Source organism: Meles meles, chromosome 13, assembly GCF_922984935.1.
Source record: "Meles meles chromosome 13, mMelMel3.1 paternal haplotype, whole genome shotgun sequence".
In the NCBI taxonomy this organism is placed as follows: domain Eukaryota; kingdom Metazoa; phylum Chordata; class Mammalia; order Carnivora; family Mustelidae; genus Meles; species Meles meles.
The window spans coordinates 61,581,724-61,609,626 of record NC_060078.1 but is presented as its reverse complement, the minus strand read 5'-3'; the positions used below and the strand labels follow the sequence as shown (position 1 = coordinate 61,609,626).

Below are 27,903 nucleotides of genomic sequence, written 5' to 3'. Positions count from 1 at the left end.
CCATAAATCCAGGAGACGTGATAGCACATTCTATTTCTGTTGGCAGCTTGCCCTGGCCTATCCTGGGCCTTCCCATCACCCGCCAGAGCCACACCCAGAGGAGTGGGAGGTCACAGGTATCCACACCACTGTGTACATAACCCAGGATTTCCAAATCTCTGATGGAAACCACAGGATCAGATGGGCAGTATGCAAAACCAAGAATGAGACTACATGTCACAGGTCAGTGAAAGACCTTGAGAACGTGTGTGTTGAGCAAGAGAACCAAACAATAAAAATTTCCTGGCCTCCTTGATGCAGTTCCCAAGGGAACCGATGTCTGATGCGCAACACGGACCCAGCAAGCTCCACGGCACTTTCAGGAAAAGAAGTCACTGTGCTCTACTCCAGCCATCTTCTGGGCATGCTCCATATCCCCTGAAATGCATATAGCTTTCAGCTTTCCCCTGCTGCCCTTCCTCTCTGAGTAAAAGAACAAGACGGGTCAAGCAAGTCACCTCCCAGGACTGAATCACCATTTCCAGCAACGAGGAGGCGATGCCCCAAAGGTCCAGGATTCAAGTTGAGTTGAGCCCAGCCCAGAGACACAATGGCTAGAGGCTGTGGAGGCGTGCAAAAATGCCTAAAGCAGGTCAATGTGAGGAGCCCCTTTCAACCCACTAATTCTACAAATGAGCAAGAGTCAAGAAGTGCGAGGGGATGAGAGCTAAGGAACTAGTATCTCGGGGCGCCTGGGTGGCTCAGTCGTTGGGTGTCTCTTCAACTCAGGTCATGATCCTGGCGTCCTGGGATAGAGCTCCACATCCATGCTCAGCAGGGAGCCTGCTTTTCCTTCCTCAGCTCCCCCCCCCCCCGGTGGGTATTCCCTCTCTCACCATCTCTCTCTGTTATAAACAAATGAAATCTTTTTTAAAAAAGAAGAAGAAGGAAGGAAGGAAGAAATAAATGAACGAACAAACTAGTATCTGGTTGTTGGGAACTGGGACAGAAAAAGAAATTTTCCAGCAGTTTTTAAAGTAGCCCCAAATTCTTGTTCCCTTGGACTAAAATCTACCTTTTCAAGGAAAAGGGGTGGGAAGGGGTGGATCCAACTCGTGGGTTATCACTGGAGGAAGTGAATGTTTTCTTTGGCTCCATCCTGGATAAAAGTTTCAAAATCAGCAGATACAGTCTTCTTTTCCACTAAGTTACCATCCAGCCCACTGGTTTCTCTTTGCTTTGATAACAGGAATGTGATGAAAAACAACCTACATTCCTCTACAAAAGTAGCTTCTTGCCACAGAGATGGTTGGGGGCTTACAAATCCATCTGAGGGGCGCCTGGGTGGCTCAGCCGGTAAAGCAGCCAACTCCTGATTTGGGCTCGGGTCACGATCTCAGGGCTGCGGGATCGAGCCCCGAGTCAGGCTCTGCCCTGAGTCCAAATCCCGCTTGAGATTCTCTCTTCTTCTGCCTCATGCTCTGTCTCTCTCACTCTAAACAAATAATAAATAAAATCTTAAAAAAAAAAAAATCCATCTGGAAGGGCCGAGGTAAGAATCACCCCTTCCTACCTTTAGGTGACAGCAGGGAACTGAGGGGTTCTATGCAGCTGTCACTTACAAGACTTTTACACATCAGTGCCAATGAGGATTTTGGCTTTGACCTTGGATAGTAAAAACAACAAGTGTTACCTTGGTGTTTGCTGCGTTATATACAGACAGTTCCCTTCCAAGCAGGGTCTTGCTTAATTTGTCCCGAACCTTGTAGAGAAAGGCTAAGCACACACAAGGGATAGGTTATGTCGATCAGGACTCCATAGTAGGTCATTGGCAGAGTGCAGGGCACATGGGGGGACAGTCTGGCAAATGTGGGTGCAGGTACCACACCAGAGGATACAAGAGGAGGACAACAGAAGTGTCTCAGCCCTGGCCTCCGGTGCCCCCGCGGCCACACGTTAGCTGTGTGATCCTTAAGAGAAAAGCCTCCTGAGCTTTGGTTTCCTCATGACAGAAAGGAGCTAAGACCTCCTCCCTCGGGGTGGCTGTCATGACGAAATACCAAGTAATAAACAAACAAAATTATCACGTAATGTTGGCTAACATTCAGCAAGTTAGGAGTTAAATCAGAAGTTGGCAAATTCCCTCCTCCCTCTCCCTAGTGATGGCTCCCATCCTGCCCCTTTTGGGCGGCACTTTCAGTGATGTCCTTGTGAGACCCTAAGACCTCCTATCAGGCCCAGGGAGTAGCTGGGGTTCAACATTCTGGCTGCCCTGTTAACATTCAGCATCAGGCCAAGCAAGGGCCTGTAGTACCAGCACCCGCTGTCTAGACTACAAACAGCCCCTGGGGCCAGAAGCCTCTGTCCGTGATGTATTCCAACACAGGCAGGAGCACCCCAGTTTTGCTGGAGACTACTCAGTTCCAGTATTAAGGATCATCTCACTTGGGTGAGGACAATTTGGGGGAGAGTGGGTCCCTCCCACAGAGAAAGGCAACATTCTGAGGTGCAAGATACAAATTATTGTCTTGATGGCTCTACAGCCTAGACTCCATGGGCCAGCAGCTGCCATCAATTGGTCTTTCCACACACCTGCGGTGCCACCACTGGGACTGCTGGACTGTGGACAGGGCCACCTGAAGAAAGCTCCCTCCCCACACCTGTAAACTCACAGCACCCCTGTCCCTCTCTAATGGCACTCACCATCACCTGCCGAATATTCCGTTCTCCTGAGCACTTACTTCCCCTATCTGACTGTAAACCCCTTGAGGGTGGGGATAAAGTTTATGTCTCTTTGTACCTACAGCATGCTTTGAATGAAATACATACACCATACTTTTTTGATATAGCATGTTAGTCCTAAGAATCCTCCTGCATTATGAAATTAATGCTTTCTGAATCAAACATGAAATAGAATTCGTTCAAATCAGCAGACTGAGTGTTCTGTTGCAAATCTTATTCTCTGAAGGTCAGTAATCCATCTGTTAGGTTTACAGGATGAATTCTCTCTTAACCAGAAAACTCTTTTTCTCATCTCACCAGTTAATAATAGGATAAGGTGCTCAACTGTGGGATATACCAAAACCCTGGGCCATGGTACCATGCCCAGAAAGTTCCGCAGGTGACTCTCTTCTGAAGTTTAGCTCCTTTAAGCACAAAAAGACTGCTCTTCAGTCAACACTAGCTTCCAGTGAGCTGTCTTAACTGTCCCTTGCATGGAAGGAAAAAATACAGCCTAAAGTTTAACTGCCCTTTACAGACACTGAATTCACACCACTCTCCTAATGCTTTCCTCCTTCTCTGTGTCATAAAGGATGCCAGCAGTTGGTGAGCCAAAGTCCCTGTCTTGCCTCAGGCATACCTAGCACTAAGACTCATAGATGACAGTTTCCTTTCTCATCTACAGGAGAAAACAAAAACAACACTCCCAACCTGGTCTTCTGGAATGCTCTTTCCCCAGATCATATGTCTGGTAAACTCCTACTCATCTGGTAAACTCCTACCCATCCTTCAAGACCTTCAGATAACACCTTCTCAAGAAAGCCTTTCATGCACACCACTCTCTACCCCCACTCCCCTCACCACCCTCGCACCCCCCACTCCCCCCCCCAACCCCCCTGCACTTGACTGAGATGCTTTCCCATCCTCTGCTGTCCCAGGTCCTGGGCATTCCTGATACAAGCAGTTATCATGCGACTATTTCCATGCTACTACACCTAGTGGTGCAGGGGGCGCTCTCACATTGTCAGAAACTAGCTCGTCAGAACCACGCGGGGAACTTCACAGGAATGCACGTTCCTGGGCTCTGGCCCCAGACCTACAAAATCTACTTTGTCATTAGCCCCACTCCCAGGTGATTTTTATGCATTTTGAGAACCACTGCATTGGAGTAGGGGCTCCTAGGAGGTTAAAGGTTGTGCTTTATTTATCTCTGCATCCTTTGTGAAAAGTCCATATTCATTGCGTGTTCCAACCTCCTTGCAGTGGCTTTATTCAGTAGATGCTGCATGCGTGAGAGTCTTCCACAGAGTAAATGCAAACGGGCACAAAGAGACAAGACTGTCTTAGCCGAAACCTGGGCCGCCTATAAACAACCTTCAGAAGATACGCCCCAACTAAAACAATGCTCTTCTCACACAGGCACTGGCCAGAGCAGTCTAGGTAGTGAGAGAAACTCTAGGCTTTAGAATCAAAAGATAACAAGGGGCAATTAAAAATAAACAAGGTGTACCGGGGTGGCTCAGCCAGTTGAGCATCCAACTCCTGGTTTCAGCTCAGGTCATGATCTCAGGGTCATGGGATCAAGCCCCGCATTGGGCTCCACACTCAGCTCAGAGTGTGCTGGAGATGATCGTCCTCTGCCTCTGCCCCTACCCCTCCCCTGCTCCTGTGTGCACTCTCTTTCTCTCTAAAAGAAATAAATAAAATCTTTAAAAAGAGAGAAGAAAAAACAAAACTTCTATTACCATTTTCCTAGCTAGCTGAGCAACTCTAGGCAAACGGCTTCCCTCCCGTAAGTTTGTGTGCACTTCCGCAGAAACAGAATCACACTACCACTTAAGACACGGTTGTTATGTGGATTAAGAGAGAAAAAAATGTATGAAAGTACATATGTATTATGTATGATAAAGACCAATAGCATAGATATTTTTGTCATTTTTTTTTAAAAACAGAATTATCACTAAGTCATCTTTAGAAAGCTAGCTTTTCCATAGCTCCAGTAAAGAATGTAGTTACACTGTCAGACACAGAAATGCTAGAAATACACAAAATTACGTAACCAAAAACAGTCAAAATTTTTACAGGCAAAGGTTTCAATCACCGAAGGGCAGAAAGGAGCTTTAAGAGGTGTTCCAGTCCAACCTTCTACCACGGATCTGTTCAGAAACAAGAGCTTAAGGGGTCCATCCGATTCCTAGTTTCAGCTCAGGTCATAATCTTCAGTCCTGAGACCGAGCCCCCGGCACCCCACGCCCAGCTCTGCGCTCAGCCTGCAGTCTGCTTAAGATTCTTCCCCTGCCCCTCCACGCACCGCCCCCGCCTGCCCGTGTGTGCGCGCGCACACACACTCTCTCAAATAAATAAATAAAGCTTAAAAAAAAAAAAAGATTCACCAGCTGTTGATCCTCTGAGATGCTCCCCAAGACCACCAACCCAGCCCTTTACTTGATCCACTGCAACCCCTCACTCAGCTGAGAGGGGGTGACATGGCCCCTCCTCTTCTCGTCTCAACCGACAAGATGACCAGCATACTGGTACAGTAGGCGACAGCCTGCCAAGCCCCAGTCAGCTCACTCTGGTAGGCCTGTCCACTCCGCCCTCCACCTCGGGTCCTCAGGCTTCTAGTTTCCCTGTACCTCTGCAGACCCATGCGCTCTCGCATCCCTTAGGGATGAGTACAGAGAAATAATGGTTACATTTTCACTAAATGCCTACTCTCCGCCAGCCAGGGTGCTCATGTTTTAAGCACATTCTTTTGTGAAAACCCTTCAGTAACTCTTCCAGTAGGTTTTATTATTTTCCTTTCAAAGATGAGGTTCAGAGCGGCCTGCCCAAGACCCTGGGGGAGCCAGGATTTGGACACAGGCCTTTCTGGCTCCCCCGCCCTGCTCCTTCCACCCTACCACATGATCCCCACCTCTCTCCCCCGACATCTGACATACAAGCATGGGATGCCTCACCCAGCACATCTCCAGCGCTGCTCACTCTGCCCATAGGTTAAAAGGACAGCCTTTCTTGGGGAACAGAGGAGGTGCTCAAATGCCCCCCACCCCCTGGCCAAAGGAACACTGCAGATGAACAAGAGAACCAGAGGTGTGTAGGGAGGGAGCTTTTCAGACACTGACTTTTGAAGAATTGGGGGCAACCCAAGGGAGATTTGCTCCCGCAGCCCTTCTCTAACAGCAAGATGAGCCCAGCCGTCTCTAGCAGCGCCTCGCTAAGGTTTCTGGTTTGATCTCTTCTGTGGCTTTCCTCACCCGGGAACCGGCAGCCAAGGGTGTGTGTGTCTGTCTGTCTGTCCGTCTGTCCCCACCCCCTCTTACAGCCGCTGGTTACAGTTACACATTCTGATACAGACCGGCCTCCCAGACCAAAGGGGGTGGGGTGGCCAACTCTCAGAAGCCCTGGAACAAATAGTTGGCAACAGCTGTGTTCTCAGCAGACAGCAGTTGGTCTCTTGCTACTGTTTTCTCATTCCACACTAGGTTACAGGCTATAATTTAGTGCCCCTACTTCAAACAGCAGTTCGTAAAGCAACCGAGACTCTGCCACAGGGGTCCGCTGGCTCTGCAAAGTCTGTCAGGAATGCCAAAAGAGGCCAATCTGACCCCCCAGCCCTCTGAGAGATCCGGGACGTCCCTGAACCCCACAGCCCTGACCACATGCGTACAAGAAAAAACCTCTGGGAGCCCTACCCTTTAGAGGACCCCCTCTGCCGCCACTCAGAATCTCTTTGGAACCAGAGAACTGTTAAGAAATTTCTGCTAATGAACCAAATCCAAATGGAGCAAGAGGAAAAGCAGTTTGGATCAAGAATCTCCTCTGCTTCTCCTCCCCAGTCTTTCCCCTCGGCTGTTTCCTCTGTGAGGCTATGGAAACAGCTTTATGGTATCTAATGGAAAAATCAGAATGGACGGCCCCGAAACCTCAGGGATGTTGCGGGTTAAGAAGAACACGGTGGCCCTGGAAGTAAGGAGCAACTAGCACACAAGAAGAGAAGACTGGAAATTTCTGCCTGGGAGCTGGCCTGCTCTAGCTGCGAGCGAGACATTTTGCTCAAAGGTTCCCTCCACCCCAGCAGTAAGTAGTACAACAAACAAGCTCCCACCCTTCTTCCCTGCCCGGACCCGACCCACAGATAACCCGTTCAGTTACCTGTCTAAGACCCAAAAGGAAAGGCATCCTGTAAGAGCATCGTCCACACTAACGTTTGGAACAAAGGGCTTTGAAAAGTTAAGGTCTTGGAATGAGCATTTCCCCCAGGTGGGCCTGCGTGTTCCTCGGTCCCAGTTAACCCGCCTTCCTGAGCAAAGAAGGAAAGTAAACAGAGTCCTGGGACCAGGCAGGCGCTCTCCCTCCTGCTGTCCTCGCTACTCCCCCAGCCTGGCTCCAACCCACCCCCACCTTCTCGTGACATATCTCAGACGCAGCAAAGCCCAAGCTGTCTGCCAAGGGGGAAATGACATCAGTTCAGGCACAGCAGAAAAAACTCCAGACAGCTGCTGTGGAATACTGAGGAGGATGTGCAGCCCTGGACCCTGAGACGTCAGCTCCCCTCAGCTCCGAGCTGGCTCGGTGCGGGGTGGGGGGGGGGGGCGCACAGAAGTCAAATCCCTCAAGCTGAAAAGAGCTACAGTTCTCAGAATAAGGGCTAGCCGCGGGAGCTCCCAAGGTATTGTCTCTCCTCCTTGGGAAAGGAAATGGAGCCCAGTGATTTGTCAGTTTCACAGAAACTTCTCTGCACCCACTCCCACCAGAGTCAGCACTCCATAAATAACAGTTAAGCCTGGCGGTCCCAAATTTCTCTAGCGATTGAGGCAATCAGCAGGGAGGGCTTGGAGGCACCTTTCCCCCAGCTAAGGCAGGACGTGCTACCTCGGACGCTGACCTCTGGAGCCCTCACGTCTACAGAGTTTATATTTCATAAACAAACTGCGCGGGTACAGGTGCCAATATCTTTCCTCGCTTGTCTTACAAAAGGTACAACAAGTCCCACGGCAGCCTCCAAGTTGCCAGTAAAGCAGATCATCTATATTTAAACCAACTCTCGCTTCTGAAAAGTTCACCACCCTAGGTTCGTCATGCTTTCTTCTCCAAGTGCAGTTTATGGAGAAGATGGCTAACAGCAAGCTTTGCCCAAGAAGCAAAGGCCCCGGGGCTGGTGCCTGGTGTAGGCCAGCTCTCCTCTGGCCACCCTCCCCTAAGCAGCAGGTCCCAGTCACTCTCCCTGGCCCTGAATCCTCCCTCAAAGACAACACGAACAAAGAACAAAAGGTTCATGGTTGGATTTGCACTTGGAGAAATGACTCCTTTTGGAGGCCTTTATAAATCCAAAGTTACCTGCTAATAAATTCTTAGGCTGCAAATTAATTATATTTCCCATCACTCAAAGCAAGTGTGTCTCATCTTTCTCTTTGTTTTCCACAACAGTTTTCTTCTAGTGATACTCATCGAAGGCCTCCACCACCCAGGGAAATCAGAAACGACTCTTGCAAATTAGTACCTCTCACCCCCGCCTCAGACCATAAATTAGCAGCACACAACACTTACAGCATGGGGACTTGCCAAAGGTACTTCTCAATCGTTAGTGAATCCAGCCAGACACACAATGTGCTTGCTGCAGGTCTCCCACTGATGGTCAAGGTCACACTGACTTTCCTGACAAGGAAATGAATGAGCCAAGCCAGCTGAGCCATTTCCTCGAGGCTCGTGAAAAGAATGAACCTGAACCACAGCCTCACTGCTAGGGGAGAGAGGAGTGATGTGAGCAGTGGCTTCTGCTGTGGCAGGTGTTTTGGGGCTGGGGGGGGGGGCATTCTTCCGCAAATATGTGTTCTCAAGACGTGGCCACAGAGTCGATCCCATGCCCTGCTACCACTCTTCACACACAGGCTAAATCAGCAGACAGGAGGGCAGGAGACAGGCAGGCCCGGGTATCAGGGCACAGCTTTCAATACCCTCCTTTCATTTCCTCAGTCCCCTGGCAATCGCTGACCACCACAAAATGCAGCACTATGACTTTTGTCGGCCAAACTGGAGGAAAGGGCATCCACAGCCCATCCTGGGCCACTCTGGTCTGAACTTACCTAATAAGACAAAGTGGCACCTGTAATTCTCTGCAGAGTCCCATGGCGTAAGTGTACTTATTCATTCACTGCACACCTACTGAAGACCCACAGTGTGCCAGACACTGTCCTAGGCACTGGGGACACTTCCGGGAGCAAAACGCTCAAGGACCCTTGCTCTGATGGGCTACAGAAGCATGCCCCATTTCTGAATAACACTCATCAGCAGTGATCTCTGAATAAGTGGAATTGCAGCGAAATTACTAGAAACCCAAAAATAATTTTGTAAAAGTTCAATCTAAATTATCAAAATTGCATCATAGGCTTCCCAATTTTCCCCTTAATGAATCATCATCCTTTTATGGATGTAACTCAAAGCAGCGTTTCTAATCAGCAGCTGTCTACTTTTATCTTATGAGATTATAAAATCCTGAGTACAAGGCAGCGTTAAAACAATGCATTACTCCTAGCACAGTATCACTGTACTCCAACAAAGTGATTGCTGATAATGGCTGCTTTCTCACTAATCTCCTTGACCCTCCCACCTACCCTTGGGGATTAACCCTCATTGAGCACTGAGAGTTGGGGGAAGTGAGGAGAAAAAAGAGACTCAACTAGAAAATGTAGGCATCCTTGGAGAGGGCAAGTTCACTTTTTGCCATGTGACCACAACCCAGTGACAAAGTAGTCAGCTTTGGGATTTCAAAGGCAAGATGATCATTAGCAACTTCTACTCGTCTAGGGGGGGGAAAAAAGGTCCTTTCATGTAAGTGACCCAGGCTCATACATAATAGACTAAAGGTAAATCAAATCTTTCTACAAACAATTTTAGTCATCTGCCTAACAATGCAGAATTTAATTCATTGCTGAAGTCACCAACTTATTAAAAAAAAAAAAAAAAAGGAAGTCACACTATACCAGAATTAAGCAGGATTATGTTGTCAAAATGTTGCAGTTTAACAACTATCTATGGGCCCAGGCAATGTCTAAGCTACTCTTCCACTGATCCAGCCCCTTCTTCCTCAGTTTAGAAAACCCCCAAAGATAGTAGTGCTGAAACCCTTTGGATTTCGAATAATTTATTATTTAAGAAGACACACAGTAACAGTGTATATGTTCCTGGCTAACGGAATATATCCTTACACTGTAGCTGATGTAAGAATCTTTTGGCAGTATCTTTCTAGGCACCCTATACATTTATAATCTTTAAATTCGGGGATGGAGGCGGGGAGAGTTATTTTTTCAGCACTGACAATGAGCCAGACTCTGTGCTAAGAACTCCGTTTAACCCACATTGCACGTAACACCACAACAAACTCATGATGTAGGCATTACCCCTGTTCAGCTGCAGAAACTGAAGCGTATGGACAGCTTGCCCCAGGTCACACAGCTAGCTGTGGGAGAACAAGGATAGGAATAAAGCCTCTAGCTCCAAAGACTCTTTCCTTGACAGTAATACAGGGGTCGTAACATTAGACCAGAAGTTACCAACGAGGCAAACACCAGAATTGAGGGTTCAGCCGAACACTGAGCAGAGATGCACGTCCCTGGTCAGTGTCCCAGAACTCTGTTTTGTTTTGTTTTTTTTTTAGATTTTATTTATTTATTTGACAGATAGAGATCACAAGTAGGGAGAGAGGCAGGCAGAGAGAGAGAGAGAGGAGGAAGCAGGCTCCCCGCCAAGCAGAGTGCCCGATGCGGGGCTCAATCCCAGGACCCTGGGATCATGACCTGAGCGAAAGGCAGAGGCTTTAACCCACTGAGCCACCCAGGCGCCCCCAGAACTCTGTTTTAAAAGACTGCCACTTATACCCGCTCTGATCGTTGTATTCCGGAGCACAGAGGACAGGCCCTTAAGCCCCAGGACACCCATTCTGACCCACTTTAGAGCCGGAGTTCTATGACGTAAATGATTAGGAAAGCCCTCAAGTTCTCATCCGTTCTCAGCACACAACTAGTCTCCACGCCAGGAGCCGGCTGGAACAGAAAACCTTCCACACGTTGGATCTCAGGTCACTGGGGAATTGTTCCCACACCTTGTCACGGCAAGGTGAGGCTGGAGGGAGACTAGGGCTGAGGGCCAGGGGTTTCTAATTTCACAAGCAAGGAATGCGAAGAAAGGGTTTTGTCAGAAAAGGACAACAACTGCCAGGCTTCTAGGATAAGAGACAATCTCCAGACCCAAGGCCGTTTTTACTAACAGGAGCTTTGGAGCAGAGGCTGCTGGGCAGACAAAGAACGTCTAAGACAAGAGATCTTTTCTCTTTCTCAGGTTGGCCACAGGCACATTTAAATGCCTTCCAGTTTGGACTCAAAAACAGCACCAAAAAACCCCAAACCAAACCAAGCAAACAAACAAAAAACAACAATAGCAACAAAAACCCAGAAGTACAGATGAACTTCAAACCCCAAACCAAAGTGAGCTGCCACAGAAGTCAAACCGAGGCATCCTCATGGCAGGAATGTGAGGCCGGGCATCAATAAAACGACCCTGGAGTAATTATTTGGGGGAATGCCATGGGAAGGATTCCAAACCCAAAACAAAGATCCATAGAACTTTGCCAATTAGAAATGCTAAGGACTGCTTAGCTGCCAGAAACCAAGAATATTAGCTTATCTGTGTCCTGGGGCTGGACAAAGGCAGACGTGTAGCAAGCTTGCTGGGACAAGAAAACACACCTTTCCTGGTTTTTGAATAGGACAAGGAGTTCTTCAAGTCACACAGGGCTTGCAGGGGTGCCTGGAAGGATGTCTATGGATATAGGGGTGCCTGCTGGCTCAGTCGGTAAAGCACACGCCTCTGGATCTCGGGGTTGTGAGTCTGAGGCCCACACCGGGTGTAGAGAGAACTTAAAAACAAAACCCAAAAAAACTAAGACTGCTTTCCTATTATTGAGTCTTCCAGGAAAGACCGCTGGGCAAACAGCCCTTAACTGTAGTATGTAATCACTTGCTAAACATCAAACAATATTATTTCCGAGAGGGAGTACACTAACATATGCTGACATCTCAGTCCTTACAGGTGAAAAGTGGGCGCTTTGGTGAAGTCAGGTAACTCATTCAAGGGCACACACCTAGTAGGCAATGGGCCCAGCACTTCAAGCAGGCCTGTGGGACTCTAAAATGGCTCAGACATGCATGGAGATGGTACTTCGATATTGTAATTGTCACTTCCCCTTCATCTGTGACCCAGAAAGTCATGGTCCCATCCAGCCACCCAGGCTGCAGCATGAGGAGGAGGAGTTCAATCGCTACTGGATGAACAAGGCTTGCCCTGGAGGATTTATTGATTCAATTGCCCAGTTAGGAAGAAAAGACAGCAGGTACAGAAACGAACACAGACACTCCGTAATAAACGTTGGGGAGGTGTGGAGACAGTAACTGCAATGAGAGCTCAAAGAAGGGAGCTGGGTCAGGGACAGAATGGCCAAAGAAAGCTGCATCAGAAGACAGGTACTAAAATAACATGGATGCTAGGGATAGGAAGATAAGCATGGTAGGCAGAGCCAAGCAGAGCCCAAAGCATGGAGACAAGGACATGTGTGGGCATCTGAGAAAGACACAAGACGGGGCACAGATGAGTTGGAGGGAGGAGACAGGAGTCCCACACACTGAGTACCTCTGACCAGCACGTTTGTTCTTTCTGATGACTAGGGCAGCACCACAAATAGCAAGGACAGGGATTTCTAGTTAGTATCTAAGTATTATTACTTAGTATCTTACTAAGTATGTGTATATATATATATATATACATATACATATATATATATAATATATATACATATACATACACACATATATATATATAAAATATTACTAAGTATTGTTACTTAGTATCCTAGGCTCTCTTTTTGCTTCTTACATCTTGGAATTGCCCCTGTTACACTCTGCGGTGGGTGGGCGGTGGAGGGAAGATACCTATTTCAAAGGTTTTTTAAACAGAAAGAGAGAAATAAAAGTAGCAGAAGGTGATGATGAAATCTCAAGAAAATTCCTTTATGCAGTCAGAGTTTGACCCAGCTGTCTTGTCGGAGAAAAAGAGAAAACACACATACACACACACACACACACACGTTGTAGAAGGTGAAACCAGTTTAAAGACAGCTCCCCAAGGTTCCTAGCTTTTCTGCCCCCTAACAAGAAAATTCTTCTGTGTTGACAATCAATCACTCCACAAATATTTATTACCTTCCGGGATGGACATTTACTGCCTGCTCCAGAGTGCAGGGGTCTCTGAAACTCAGCGTGGACAGTGGGCTGTCCCTGAGTTAATGGGCGGCCACTGATCTGCAACTCTAGCTTTATCAAGTACAACAGCAGCCTTGTTTGTTTTTGTACCGAAATGCCAGGTTTGTTTTTTTTCCTGCCCTGAAAACAGTTCAAACCACCTCCCCACACCACCACCACCAAACCAGCAAGGAGCCAAGAATGACATGACATTCAGCAAGCTCGACTCAGGGCTGTCCCCTGACACTTTTCACGTCTCCCTACAAGCTGCTCTCTAAACTGAAGCTTGGAATAAGAACAAAAGAGGGGACACGGGTCACGCCCAGTACATGACACACACTGAGATGTAACCAGGAAAGAGCACTAACTCCGTTAGGAAAATTAGTCCTCGAGGTCTCCACTGAATCTGATTTCATCTCTCCCTCTTATTTCAACTCCAGCAAGACAAGGAGAGACGTTGATCCGCTTTGGGTGGCAGCTCAGGGAGAGTGGAGGCAGGCCAGTATTAAGGGTTAACAAGGTCATTTTATTAAAGGTACCTCAACTCTGAGTCCCTGGAAGTAGCTCCAGGCCCTCTGGCAGCAAGGTTTTTGTTTGTTTGTTTTTTTAAAGATTTTATGTATTTATTTGACAGAGATCACAAGTAGGCAGAGAGGCAGGCAGAGAGAGAGAGGAGGAAGCAGGCTTCCCACTGAGCAGAGAGCCTGATGCAGGGACCCGATCCCAGGACTCTGGGATCATGACCTGAGCTGAAGGCAGAGGCTTTAACCCACTGAGCCACCCAGGCGCCCCAGGCCGCAAAGTTTTAAGAGCAATTAAGCACCCTGCCCAGAGAGAGACCATACTGGTTGTGCTTCTATAGGAAAAACCACCCACTCATTTACGTGCTCATAAGCTCAGCAAAATGATTTCTTCTCAGTCCTAACTCTTCAAAAGTAGAATCAGCTTAAGGGCAAGATGTCTAACTTCCACTTCTGTGTCCCTCACCTTACCAAGCAATGCCTTGCACAAAGGAGGCCCTCAAAAAAAGAATAAAGAGATAGGCACCTGGGTGGCTCAGTCCCTCCTTGACAGGAAGCCTTCTTCTCCCTCTCCTGCTCTCTCTCTCTTTGTAAAAAAAAAAAAAAAAAAAAAAAAAACTTCAGAAAAAAAAAAGGTTAAAGAGACATATGACTGTAAAAGGAAAGCTAATATAGCTGAATCCCAGACGTAGCAAGGGTGACATTTTCATGGCCACAGAAACCCGATAAACAGCTAAGAGATAGGGAGAGCACGCGGATATTACTAGGAAACCCTCTGTGTGACCCCATTATCTGTATACCTGTAATTTCTCTGCCAAGGAATTTAAAGCATTTAAGCCATCTCAGAAGAAAAATTCCCATACTCAAGGTAGAACTGGGACGTGATCTAACCCCATTAGCTTTTCGATTATGGGGACTAGGATGAAGCTGCTCCTGGTTTTGTCACCAGACACCAACTCACTCCATTAAGCACCATCTAGAAGTTGCCTTTTTTTCTTTTTTTGCATAAAGGATTGTGAAACTTAATAAGGTCTAGCTGGAAACGCAGCTCCCGGCACCATATCTTCCCTCATTTCCTGGATCTTATGTAAATCAAATATTACCTCCTCCCTCCTTTGGCTATTCGATAACCAATCTACTCCAGGTCTAAGAGTTCATGGTCAAAAGCACCAGAAGGAAACATTAAGACAATTTATCCCTCCCATAAGTTATAAGGGGTGGAGAAGCTTCTGGAACACATACATCCACATCCCCAAGTAAAACGATGACAAAGAGTGGTGGAACTGGAGAAGGTTTCATAGCAGATAAATCCTCTGTTCCCTTTGTCATGTAATGTTCAACCCCAGGCCACACCTGAACCCCATACTCCCAGGCCACAGAGAATGGGGCAACATAGAACAGCAGTAAGTTAAACCTACTTGCAAACCAGGGCCCAAATCATGAAGCAGGAGAGCAAAGCACAAGTAGGCAGAGATATGCTACAATACAAGCCTAAAACTTAGGGAGAGAAAAGCTGAAAAGTGCCTTTAAGAAAGCACCCCCCACTACGTCATGGCAAGAAGGGAAGTCAACGCAAGCCATTGCCCCTCCCTGAAAAAAATTAGCAGGTACTTGTATCTTTCCACTTATATCCACTGTTCCAAAGCCTTCCATTTTATTCAAGATCCACATTCTGGTATTCAAGATCCACATTCTGGGCAAGGTGTGCTCAGTATTGTAGAAAGGTAGCACTAAGCAGCGAGACAATAAATCATCATCCTTGCAGAACTCAAGGTTCATAAACTCCTTTCACATCCGTGTTAGTTGCTCCTTGTATCAGCTGGTGACAGGGCTAGAAGTTTTAATTATCCCCACTTGCCAGACAATACAGCGAACGTCGAAAAATGTACGGCGGTCTAGGACCAGATTTAGGATTTCTGACTGAAGGGACAGAGGTCTTCCCATGGAACCCCAGCGAGTGACACACATTAGACGCGCCTGGGGCGCTGGCATTCTCCCGTGCTACCACTTATCCTCAGGACCCCACACCAACTGCTGAACTTCTCTGAGTTGGCTGGTTCCTTCTATCAGCATTGCCCAGAGACAACTGGGCAAAAAGACGGCCGTCTCTCTTGGAGATTCACGATGCATGTGCTTGCCAGGGAAGCCTCTGAGTCGTCTCACAGTTAAGAAGCCTGTTCAACCCCAAATCTCCTACATTTCAAACAGCACAGCCTTTCTTTCTGACTGAACATCTGCTCATGGCATCATTATCTCTATGGTGTCTGTCAGCCTCCAAATTCTAGGCTCCATTTCTCCCTCAGCAGCTTTGTTCATCTGCTGTGAACCCCGCTCCCCCCACCCCGTACTGTACCTTGAGGGCAGGCATAGTCAGCCAGACACAGGATGGGGACACACAGCCGACACCCCTGGAGAGGTCAAAGAGGACAAAACACGCTGACAGATCTTCTCATTTTCGCACTTTTCTTTGAACATTTGTGCAATCTCAGATAAGAGTAGGATTTTCCCCCAAATTCTCCCTGTGCTAGAAATTGAGGGCAAAAGTCCCAAGTTAATCTTTCACCTTATACACTGGGGAGTGGTTGGAAAGGGATATCCAAAGGGATAGCCAAGATGACAAAGAAAGTTGGAGGGTGCCGGGATTGAAACTCCTCCACCAGACGTGCTCAAGTGAAAGAGAAAGCTGTAGTTGGAAGGGTGCCTCTGGCCTTCACGGGACTGAGGGGTGTTCTTGGGGAGCAACTTTTTTTAAAGTAGTGACACACTTAGGGTTAATTACTTATGAAAGCTGAAGAAATGTCATAGCATAGCTGCATTTTGCTAATGGTATTTCTACCTTTGGATCTAACTTAACTTCTCACATGCAAGATCCTATAACAGGAAGCAATTACTGTCCATTTTTTTAGGGTGTGATATGGTATGGTAGTGATGCTGAGGAAAAAAATCCTTTTATCTTTTAGAGATTCAAACAGAACTATTCATGGTTGAAATGATAGGAGTCTGCAGCCTTCTTCAAAGTAATGTCGCTGGGCATGAATGAAAGCCAAAGTGGGTACAGCCAGACAAAGACAGACCATGACAATAAATTGCTGAAGTTGGGTGATGGGGACCTTGGGACTCGTTATGCCATTCTCTTTATTTTTATACATGCTGCAACTTTCCAGGATAAAGATATTTAAAGGATTCTATTCCCAATAACGTCTGCTCTTGACCCAAAGTAATATTAAGCTATACAGAGCCCTTGAAGGAACTAAGGAACACCAAAGCTCAAGTGACAAAAGGAAAAAAACAGAAAACGGGACATTCCCCCAAATGAAAAACAATTGTGCTTCAAAGGGCACCATCGAGAAAGTGAGACAAAACAAAACAAAAACCACCGATAGGGAAAAATATTTGATAATCATTTATCTGATAAAGGACTCATAAAGGCTTCTTAACGTGAGACTCCTCAGAGGCTTTCCTAGAAAGCACACGCATCGTGCGTCCCGGAGAGAGATGGCAGCTTTCTTTGACCACATGGGCCTCTTATCACAGAAATGGCTGCGTCAAAGCCATCTCTGGGCGATGCTGATAGAAGGAACCAGCAGAGCAGTTAAGCAACTGGGGCTCCAGGGTCATGAAGAGATATGGCAACAAGGGAGAAGGCCAGAGCCCCAGTAGAGTCTAGTTGAAAGGGGAAAATCCTCTGAGCAGCCCCTTACTGGGACTCCATGAGAACACTTCTGTCCCTTTAGTCAGACAAAGGACTTTAAAATGGGCAAAGAATTGGAACAGACATTTCTCTAAAGAAGATACACGAATGGCCGGTAAGAGGATGAGATGTTCAACATCAGTAGTCACTAGGGAAATGCAAATCAAAACTACAATGAGATCCTACTTCACACCCTTTAGGATGGTCACGATAAAAAAGACAGACAAAAACAGGTGTTGGAGAGGATGCAGAGAAATTGGGCCCCTCGTAATTGCCAGTGGGGGACATGACGTGGTACAACCACTTGGGAAAACAGTCTGGCAATTCCTGAAAAAAAGCAGACAGAGAGTTAGCACAGGAACAGCAATTCTACTTCGAGGCACAGCCTAAGAAAAATGAACACACATGTCCACACAAACACTTGTCTACCGACGTTCAGAGCATTATTCCTAATAGTCCCAAACTGGTAACAGCTGAAATGTCTATGAGCTGATCCATCAAATAAAATGTGTTCTACCCATACAGAAGAATACAAATGGAAAGGGAAAAAGTGCTCACGCCTGCTGAAAACATCCTGCTAAGTGAAAGAAGCCAATCATAAAACACCACACAGGGTTATGATTCTATTTACATGAAGTGTTCAGAACAGGAAAATTCAGAGTAGCAGAAAGTAGATGAGTGGTTGACAGGCAATGGGGTTCAGGGGGCTCAGGAAGGGAACTACTAATTGATATAGGGTTGCTTTTTGGGGTGACAAAAATGTTCTGGAATAGATAAGGGTGACAGTGGCCCAATCCTGTGAACATGCTAAAAACCAGAGAATTGTACACTCTAATGAGGGTGAATTCTATGGTGTGTGAACTGTATCTCAATAAAGCTATCATTTTTTTTTTTTTAAAGCCTCAGAAACCAACCTCCCCTCAGAACAGGAAGTACAGTACACCTCGGCACAGAACGCTATGTGCCGAGAGTGGACAGACCTGCCTGTGGTCTAGCACTGCAGTCAGAATGGACGTCCAGCCGCGACTCTGTGTCAAGACAAGACACAACTACTTTGCTGATGATAACCCCACTCTTCCTCACTCGAGAGGGCGTGGTGATGTACAGATCAGGATAACTGTTTTATCTTACCTGCTCTGAAATTAATTACCTGCTCTGAAAATAAACAATTTCATACTTTATTATTAGAAAACAATAGCTGGAAAAACATCCCCCATCAGACTGCCAAGGCTGGTAATACGTTAAGTGAGTCACATGCCTTCTGGACTAGGAGCTCACTAAAATACACCTTAAATTCTTCCACTGGAAACAGATCTTGGATCAGTCAAGGAATAAGGAAGCCTCAAGGCTTCCCCAAAGCTTAAAAAAGAAAAAGATAATTACACAGGCTAACATTAACCAAGTAATTACTATGTGCAGGCACTGCTCTAAGTACTTTGTGAGTACTAACTCAATTAATCCTTACAATAACTCAATTAACCTACACAATAACCCTATAAGCTGGGAACTAGTATCCCATTTTACATATGAGGAAACTGAGCCAATTAACTAGCCTAAGGCTATCTGGAGACAGTCTGGCTCCAGAGTCTGCACTCTCAGTGATGATACACTTCCAAGGACTCCTTCTTCTGGGATGACCACCATGGAAGGGTGGCTGGTTAGACCTGTGTGCCACCCAGCAGCCGGCCAAGAGCTCCACACCATCTGCCTGACATGTCCCAGGGGCCTACAAACCATCTCCCTCAGCTCCTGAGCAGGCACAGCCAGGCTTCCCCACTCCAAGCACACTGTGCATGAATCCTGCTCCCCACCAAGGGGAACACAGGGGTCGCAAAGACAGGGAGGAGACCAAAAGCTAAGCAAGTCAGAGACCTACCCGGCTTTCAAGAAAGGAAACAGAAATGTTCCCCATGTGCCTGGGTAGAATCAGAAGGCACATCTTCAAGGATAAGCTAACGGCACAGATGAAGAAATATTGCTTACGCACTGGGGGGAAGGGGGCTGAGCCCCTCGAAAACCCTACTGATGGGGATGTCCACTGACATAACCGCTTTGGGAGAGCAATTTAGCACCATCCACTCCAAATGTCAAATGTACACACCCACAACCCCACAACCCCTGGTTCCACTTCTAGGAATCTAGCACAACTGCAGAAAGAAATACATAGAACAATGTTCACTATAAAACAGTGAGAACTGGTAAAAACTTTGCTATAATGGACATTCACCTACAGAGCAATGGTTAAATAAATCACGGTCTCAAGCAATAACACACAGGTGGGGCTTTTGGTTATTGTTGTTTTGCTTTGGTTTGGTTTTTGTTTGTTTTTGTAACTCTATACTCACTTTTTTTTTTTCTTTAAAGATTTTATTTATCTATTTGACAGAGAGAGACACGAGAGAGGGAACAGAAGCAGAGAGAGTTGGAGAGGGAGACGCAGGCTTCCCCCTGAGCAGGGAGCCCGATGTGGGGCTCGATCCCAGGACCCTGGGATCATGACCTGAGCAGAAGGAAGACGCTTAATGACTGAGCCACCCAGGCGACCCTATACTCACTTCTGAATATCATTCCTTTCCTTTTGTTTCCTCTTCTTGAGGCTTTCCTAAACTTATGATTCTCTTACTGATTAATAATCTCATTTCCAAGCTTTTTTTGGGTTTCGATTAATGTTACCCTTTCTTTTCTTTCTTTCCTTCCTCCCTTCCTCCTCTTTCCTCCTCTCTCTCTCTCTTTCTTTAAATAAGTAGGCTCCATGCCCAGGGTGGAGCCCAAATGCAGGGCTCGAATTCACAACCCTGAGATCAAGACCTGAGCCAAGATCAAGAGTCTGATGTTCAACTGACTGAGCCATCCAGGCACCCCAACATGCAGTCATTGTTTTAAAAATCAAGGTATATATGTGATACGGAAAGAAGTCTATGAAGTATAAAACAATGCATGTTGTAAAGTCCTACATATATATTATCCTATTTTTGTTTTAAAAACAAACGAAAAGGAAAGAAAGAACTGTATCCATACCCACAATTTTATGTTTATATATAGGATTTACATATATATATGTATATACATATATATATACTACTACTATATCTATAAATATTCAGCATAAGCAGAAAACCCACCAAAAACACACACCAAACCACAAACTTTCACTTTTTACTCTATGCATTTCTGTCTGTATTATATATCACTGTTATAAGCATGTGTTATTTTTGTGTAACTAAAAACTAACGGGAAAAGGTAAAAGGCACCTTAAAGCTCCAAGAAAAGCAGCCATCAGGTGTATGGAAGGAAAAAGGAAAGAAAACCAAAGTGGATCTCGTGCCAAATCAGATCAGTACAGGTTTTCTGCTTTCCCCCAACTCCCTGCAGGCATAGCAAAGGGATTTGCATATTTAAAAACAAAGGACCCAAGTAAAAAGAAAGAAGTACACAGGATGAACTTCTCACACAATTCAACTCTACACTTAAATCCCAAACACTACAAGGCTCCACTATCTCCGTGTCAAAAGCCAAATATTAACCCTCTCTCCCAAATAAACCACAAAGAGGGAAAAATACTTAGATCTGATCAATCAACTAAGTTGTGGTTTTTCTGTTGTTTCTGTGTTTGGTCGGATTTTAATATAGCTGGAATGAACCACCAGGCGGAATTTCAGATGAGGAAGAGTATTTCGGAAATGGAGAACAAAAAAAAAACACCATGTAGGATTTGGAAAAACGTGAATATTTTCTCCATGAACGCATGTCTCTGATCTGCAAGGATGTGTAGAAACAGTGTTACAACGTAAAATCCGTCTTGCTTATTATTTAAAAATCAGGACATGTTTTTCTAGCTTACTCTAGGATCCACCCTTCCAAGCCACAAATATTCTTGAAACATCTCACATTCACTTTTACCTCTTCCAAAACAAGTTTAAATTAAATTCTTTCAATCACCTAAGATTATGAGTCAAAACCAAGCCAAGGCACTTTGAGGGCAATAACGGCACCAGGAACGGATGACCCATCGCTCATCTATTTTCCCACAGAAGAAAGTATGGAAAGAAGAAAGCCAAAAGTAAATAAATCCAAGCTATGGGACTGTAGCTGAGTAAGCGAGAGTCTCCCAAAAACCCAGTCCATGCAAGATTGGTGATCTTCAAGTCTGAGACCATGACCTACTTTAATTCCCACACTGGGAAAGCCCAGAATTCTATCAACAAGTCACAGAATTCAAACGGATGAGATCTGGTTCCCCTTTTCTTACCTCCCAGGTTGCAATGCTCTGGATTTATTGATATTTCTTTGCTTGTGGTTTCCACATTACATGCAGTTTTTTGGCCAGACTTTGCTCCACCTAGTGGAAATACAAAGGATGGTCCAAAAGGGAGGTGCCCATAAGCCAGACCTCTCCCTGTCTGTTGTATGCTACCAAGGACACAGATCTTGCAAAGACCCACTGTCACTGCTGCCTGTTACTCAGTGGCTGCTCTTACTGTCTGCGCGGTTATGGTGGCATTAGTGGCCCCAGGAGTGCCCACAATTGGGGTTATAGGGTAAAGAATGAACCCACATCATTGCACCACCTGGATCCTGATGCTCCCTCAAGGTCCAACAGGAAAGCAAGAGATGCTCTCAGGTGAACGGATGGCCAGGCATTCAAAAGCACTGGAATTGTTAATCCAAAGTCATCTGAGATACCCACAGTATGCTTAAAGAGTTGCCCACTAATGCCCCAAACCCACAGATGTGCTGCTTTCTGGGGTCTTGAAACAGGAGACTTCTCCTGAGGTCACACAGCCGCTGAGGTCTGGGACAGTCACCCATAGTGTCCCTGAGAACACCTCACAGTCTCTGTAGGCTGCGTGTGTGACAACAAACCAACGTTCATGGGGCCAAAAATGAGAGTAGAACCAAGACTTGAAATGGGGAAAGGAAAATGTTCTAGGAATGTGACTCTGTTCAGGTCAGTTATGGGGCCATGGGAGACACGGAGAAAAGAAAGTAACTGGCCATCAGGCTTTCAGTGGTGTGAAAACAAACATGTTCTTAAAACGAAACCACAAGGGTGAACCAAAGCAAGAAGAAAGAAAGTTCAAGACGGGGTGAATAAGGGAGGCTCACCTGCTTATTGAACTGCAAACTAGAAGAAAGAAAAAAAGTCTTTTTATTTCCAAAATGTTTGATGTTGGCTGACAAAGCCAGGCTGACTGGCAACATGTTGACAAATCTGAGAGTCCTCAAGATTCAGGATATTAAAGCTTTCAACTGTCCCATCTACAATGTGTTGTCAGAGAGGTTATTTCATACCCTTCACAATGCTCTTCATATAGGAAGGCTGACCTCAAACCCCGTGATAATCAGTGTGAGCTGATATGGGAAGAGCAGGCACCACTGAACCAGCGTCTGTCCACCTCGGCACCACTGACATTTGGGACCAGACAATTCTTGGTTGTGGGAGGCCATCCTTTGTTATCGGAGGTTTAGCAGCATCCCTGGTCCCAGGCAGTGACCAGCAAAAATGTTTCCAGACACTGATAAATGTCCTCTGGAAGGGGCAGAATTATCCCCAATCAAGAACAACTCTAAGCATATAGGTTCACCATTTCCTCCAAGGACAAAATTAAACTCAGATATAGGACAGAAGCAAAGGAGTCACTTTCAAACTCCCGAACCTCAGCTTCTGAACTTAATCTGAGAGCTGATACTAACTTACCAACAACCAAATGCACGCTGAGGACCACGTATAATAATAGCAGAGATAAGTATTATTATACTTATAACCATTAAATATATTCCAAGAGCTTTACATATAGGATGTCTTTTCACCTCAGAGCAAACCTATAAGGTAGGTACTATTAGTGATCCCGTTTTGGAGATGAGGACACTGAGGCACAAAGAGGTTAACAACTTGCTCTGGGATAGTAAGTAGAAGCCAGCTTTGGATCTCAGGTGGTCTGCCCCCAGAGCCCAAGACTTCACCACTGTGTTGGACCATATCCCACTATTCCCACACGGAGAGCTCTTAGATCTGCACTATTAAGTAGCCAGTAGCCACATGTAGCTATTTAGTTTAAGTTAATTAAAATGAAATATCATACCAGTCTTAGAAAACGGTCTGGCCATTCCAAAGTTACTGTATGACCCAGCAATTCCACTGTTAGGTATACACCCAGGAGAAATGAAAACTTTAAGTCCACATAAAAAACTTGTATATGCATATTCATAGCAGCATTATTCAAAGTAGCCCCAAAGTGGAAAGAGCCCAAATGTCCATCATTTGATGAATGGATAAATTAAATGTGGTACATTCACAGGACATGTTAACTGGCTACAAAAAGAAATGAAATGCTGACTTGTGCCTTGATGTACAGATACATCAATAGGGACGATTCCCGGAAACACCATGCTGAGTGAGAGAAGCCAGTCACGGACAACCACTTCGTGTATGATTCCATTTATAAGGAATGCCCAGAATGGGCAAATCCATAGGGACAGAAAATAGAGTAGTGGCTGCCAGAGGCTGTGGGGAGTGGGGATGGAACAGGAGGGACTGCTAATGTCTATGGGGCTTCTTTCTGGGGTAATGAAAACGTACTAAAATTAGATAGTAGGGGTGCCTGGGTGGCTCAGTGGGTTAGACGTCTGACCCTTGATTTCCACTCAGGTCACGATCTCGGGGTCCTGGGATTGAGCCCCACATCAGGCTCTGCAGTCAGCGGGGAGTCTGCTTGTCCCTCTCCCTCTGCTCCTCCCCTCACCCCCGCTTGCTCTCTCTCTTAAATAAATTCATTAAACCTTAAAAGCAGAAACAAAAAAATAAAATCGGATAGGAGGTAGTACACAATTCTGTGACATACTAAAAACCCATTTCACATACACTTTAAAAGCGTGAATCCATTGGCATGTTAATGATGTCTCAATACAGCTGTTATAAAAAACTAAATGTCAGTAAAAATTCAGTTGCTCATCTATCGTAGTCATATGCCAAGTGTCAAGAGTCACACGTGGCGAAGTGGCTACCAAAGCAGACAGCGCAGATATAGATCATTTTTACTACCACAGAAAGTTCTAGTGGACACACTGCTTGTATGAATGGATAAAAGGCCTCCTTACCACCTAGCCACAGTCTACCTTTCAAACATCTTCTATTTCCACCTTCCTCTACACACCCCCATTGGAAGCTTCCAGCACAGACTACGTACCACCTCCAAACACCCTCCATTTTCACTTTTCCAGGCCAAAAGAGACTTGTTTCCCTTCCCAACCTTCAAAGCCTGGACCAAATGCCTCTTCTGTGAAGCTTTTCCTAAATCCCACTTTCCCCTGGCCAGAGCAGAAATAATTGCTCCCACTCTCCTTCGTTTGCACATCTGTGCCTCTGGGTTAGAAATCACTGTGTGTGCGATCTGTCTTCGCCACCAGATTACTGGCTCCTTGAGGACAGGGATTCAGTTATTCATATGAGGGTTCCCAGGGGGCACCTGCGTGACCACCTGCAGCGGAGCGGACATTTCAGTAGATGTGTGCTGAATTCTGCTGAAAGGATTTACAGAAATTCAAGGTGTGGGTTGAGACGATTGCTCGCTTTGGTATATAAAACAGACTAAGAAAACGAGGGAAAGGGAATTAAGAGTCTGGATGTTCCATCTCCCACTATTCTGTGAGAAGAAACGATGGTGATCACACTGAAATGCTGTTTCTAAGGAAGAAGAGTGGACGGGCGCCTGGGTGGCTCAGTGGGATAAACTTCTGCTTTTGGCTCAGGTCACGGTCTCAGGGTCCTGGGATCGAGCCCTGCACTGGGCTCTCTGCTCAGCTGGGAGCCTGCTTCTCCCTCTCTCTCTGGCTGCCTCTCTGCCTACTTGTGATCTCTCTGTCAAATAAATAAATAAAAATCTTAAAAAAAAAAAAAAAGAAAGAAAGAATGAATGAAAGAAGAGTGGAGTAGAGCTTCTGGACTGAAAGCCGAGGCACAGTTGGTGAATAAGGGGAGGGGGGCACAGGGTACAGTATGGAGGAACTAGGTAAGGAAAAAATATCAGGAATTAAGACCCCTATCCCTCTCAAAGTTTTAAGCATGGCAGAGGAAAGGTACGGATGATGTCTCTAGAGATTAGGCTGGGTGGCTTGATGGAAAAAGACATTTCTTCTAAAATTTTATTTTAAATAACATGGTCAGATTGTTCTAGTTGAATCTAAGAAACAACAGAAAGAAACTCTATGTATCTCATTCATTATTTAAATAGAAGAGACAATTATTACGGCCTCACTGGTGAATCCACTACTTTTTCATTCTTTGTGGATTTAAGGAATGACATCTGAGTCACAGTGACCTATAGGAGAGTTAAGTCCAAGTTCCCAATCTCAGAAGTGAGCTAGGCTGAGAACTTTCCTGGGTCAGGACGGCAAGAAATGACAGTTCCAGAGGAGAGCTGGTGACAGGGAAAGCAAGCCACTAGTGTATTATATAAATACCTGATACCATACATTTCTGATACTAGATGCATATGTATAAAAAGATTGTATCTGAGAGAGACATTTCAAGAGGAAAAAAACAACAACACAGTAAATCACCCACGTGTTCAATACAGAATGAGTACAGCGAGTCCCCCTCATTCAGAGTTAGCTAGAAGCCCCTTGTTGAAAAAAGGACAGTGAGTACCTGAAGGGCAGCCTATGTCAAAATGGCCTCTGAATTTTTTGTTCTTCCCTGATTTCTACAAGCCAAAAATCAACAAAAATCCAAACAAAACAAAAAACCAAACTGACTAAACAGTGGTAGATTCAGAGTTAATAATTATATAGTAACTTCCATGCCAAAGGTTAAAATTCAAAACACAAATCTCACTGTAGAATCTAGTATTCCCGGGCAGAAACAGACAAGGGTATAAGGTGGGGATGAGAGTACTTGGTGTGGGGGTGGTCAGGAAGAGGGAGCCCACTCATTACCAAACTTTCTCTTCTCTGCAAGAACCGTAACCACAGACTGGTCAGTGCTAGCATCCACCCAAATGGAACAAAGTACAAAAGCCACCCTGTCCCCAAAATAAGTATTGGAAGTGCCAGAGAAATGATAAGAAAGCAGCCTGTGATCGATAAATTGCAATTAGGACATGACACTGAAGATCCCCTCCCACATTTCTCGCCAACTCCCAGGCTTCTGTGACCTGGCGGCAACCTCCACTTTCCATCCCTCCTCTGCCAAAGAAGTGGATCCGGTTCCTACCGTCAATTCGGAGGCCCACCACTGCCCTTCCACTGGGGCAAAGTATCCACAGGCCCAAGGCACCGACCTCCTAAGGCTCCAATGTTCTCAAGTCAACCCTCAGGCCGTGCAATTTACTGGATCTTGAGAACGGCCTTTCTTAAATGTAGAAACAGATGCAAAAGGCAAAGTAACACTTTGTTCTCTATTTTGTTCTGTCAACATCTATGCTTTTCTTATGGTTAAGATTGATTTTTTTTTATTTTAGAGAGACAGTAAGACTGAGCGTCAGGGGAGGGGGGAGAGGGAAAGAGAGACCCTCCAGCAGACTCACCGCTGAGTGAGCAGCCGGACGCAGGGTTCGATCCCACAACCAGAGCTGAAATCAAGAGCCAGATGCTCAACTGACTGAGCCACCCATGCGCCCCAATATCTATCCTTCTTAAGTTCCCCAGTCCTAAGGGTTCTGACTTTTCCAATAAATAAAATTTATTTCTCCTGGCAGTTTATGATTTTAACTAGGAAAAGAAGAACCCCAACAAACTCTGGGAGGGTCCCAGCCCTAGAAAAGGGAATATACTGGGCCAGAAAAATGAGCTCTATCACTCACATGTTATTTCAAATATACATAAATAGATCGGGGAGGGGGCACAGGGGATACCTCAACAGATAAATAACAAATTGTGGTACAGCCATATAGTGAATTTTATTCAGCCACCAAAAAGGAACCAAGTAGTGGTACATGCTACAATGTGGGTGAATCTCAAAAACATTATGTTAAGGGAAGGAAGACAGACACAAAATACCACAAATTGTAGGATTCCATTTATATGCACTATCCTGAATAGGTAAATCCAGAGAGACAGAAAACAGATTGGTGGCTGCCAGGAGCTGGGGGAAAGGGAAATCAGGGAGGAACTGCTTAACGGGCATGGGGGTTTCTTTGGAAGTGATGAAAATGTTTTGGAACTAGATGTAGTGGTTGCACAACACCGTGAATGTACCAAACACCACTCAATTGTTCACTTTAAATGGTAAAAGGGTTTTAAATGGATTGTTACATGAATTTCATCCCATTTTAAAAACTAACTAATTTCTAAAATAAAGGATACTAGGGGACAAGACAAGATGCATATGCGAAAAGGCAGCCCATAAACTCCTAAGGAAAAGATAAGTATTTTTCCTGGCACTCTGCTTCCACTCTTGATCACAACGCAAAGTTCAAGTGCTAAGCTGTATAGACTCTGCCATCACGCCGTGCGTGAAGTGAGTGTGTGTGTCTATTCCCTTCTGAAAAGACAGGGAAGAGAACAGAAAGTGAAGAAAATAGAATGGTAAAGCCTTGCCAAATGCAAGGGAAGGAGGGGTGATTCCCCCTACTGCACCCCACCCAACCTGGCACCAGGAGTAACGCTCCCATTAGGGTTTCGAAATGCCAGCCGGAGCTGGAATCAGCACAAGCAAGCTTCTCTGCCTGGATAAAAAGCAAGCCACCCAGCAAGAAAAGCT

The 27,903-nt window shown here is 45.7% G+C and overlaps 1 protein-coding gene across 2 annotated transcripts in view; it reads right to left on the bottom strand.

Annotated features, from left to right (window-relative positions):
* The window catches only part of WBP1L (WW domain binding protein 1 like), a 59,416-nt gene that overhangs the window by 30,639 nt on the left and 874 nt on the right, over positions 1-27,903 (bottom strand). The window contains exon 1 of one of the 2 annotated variants that reach the window (XM_046027017.1): positions 6,856-6,995. The exons of the other annotated variant lie outside the window; for it this stretch is intronic. Within the exon in view, the coding sequence (XP_045882973.1) occupies positions 6,856-6,882 (27 nt within the window). The 5' untranslated portion in view covers positions 6,883-6,995. Of the gene's footprint in view, positions 1-6,855; positions 6,996-27,903 lie in introns of those variants that run through there. 2 annotated transcript variants of the gene reach the window in all.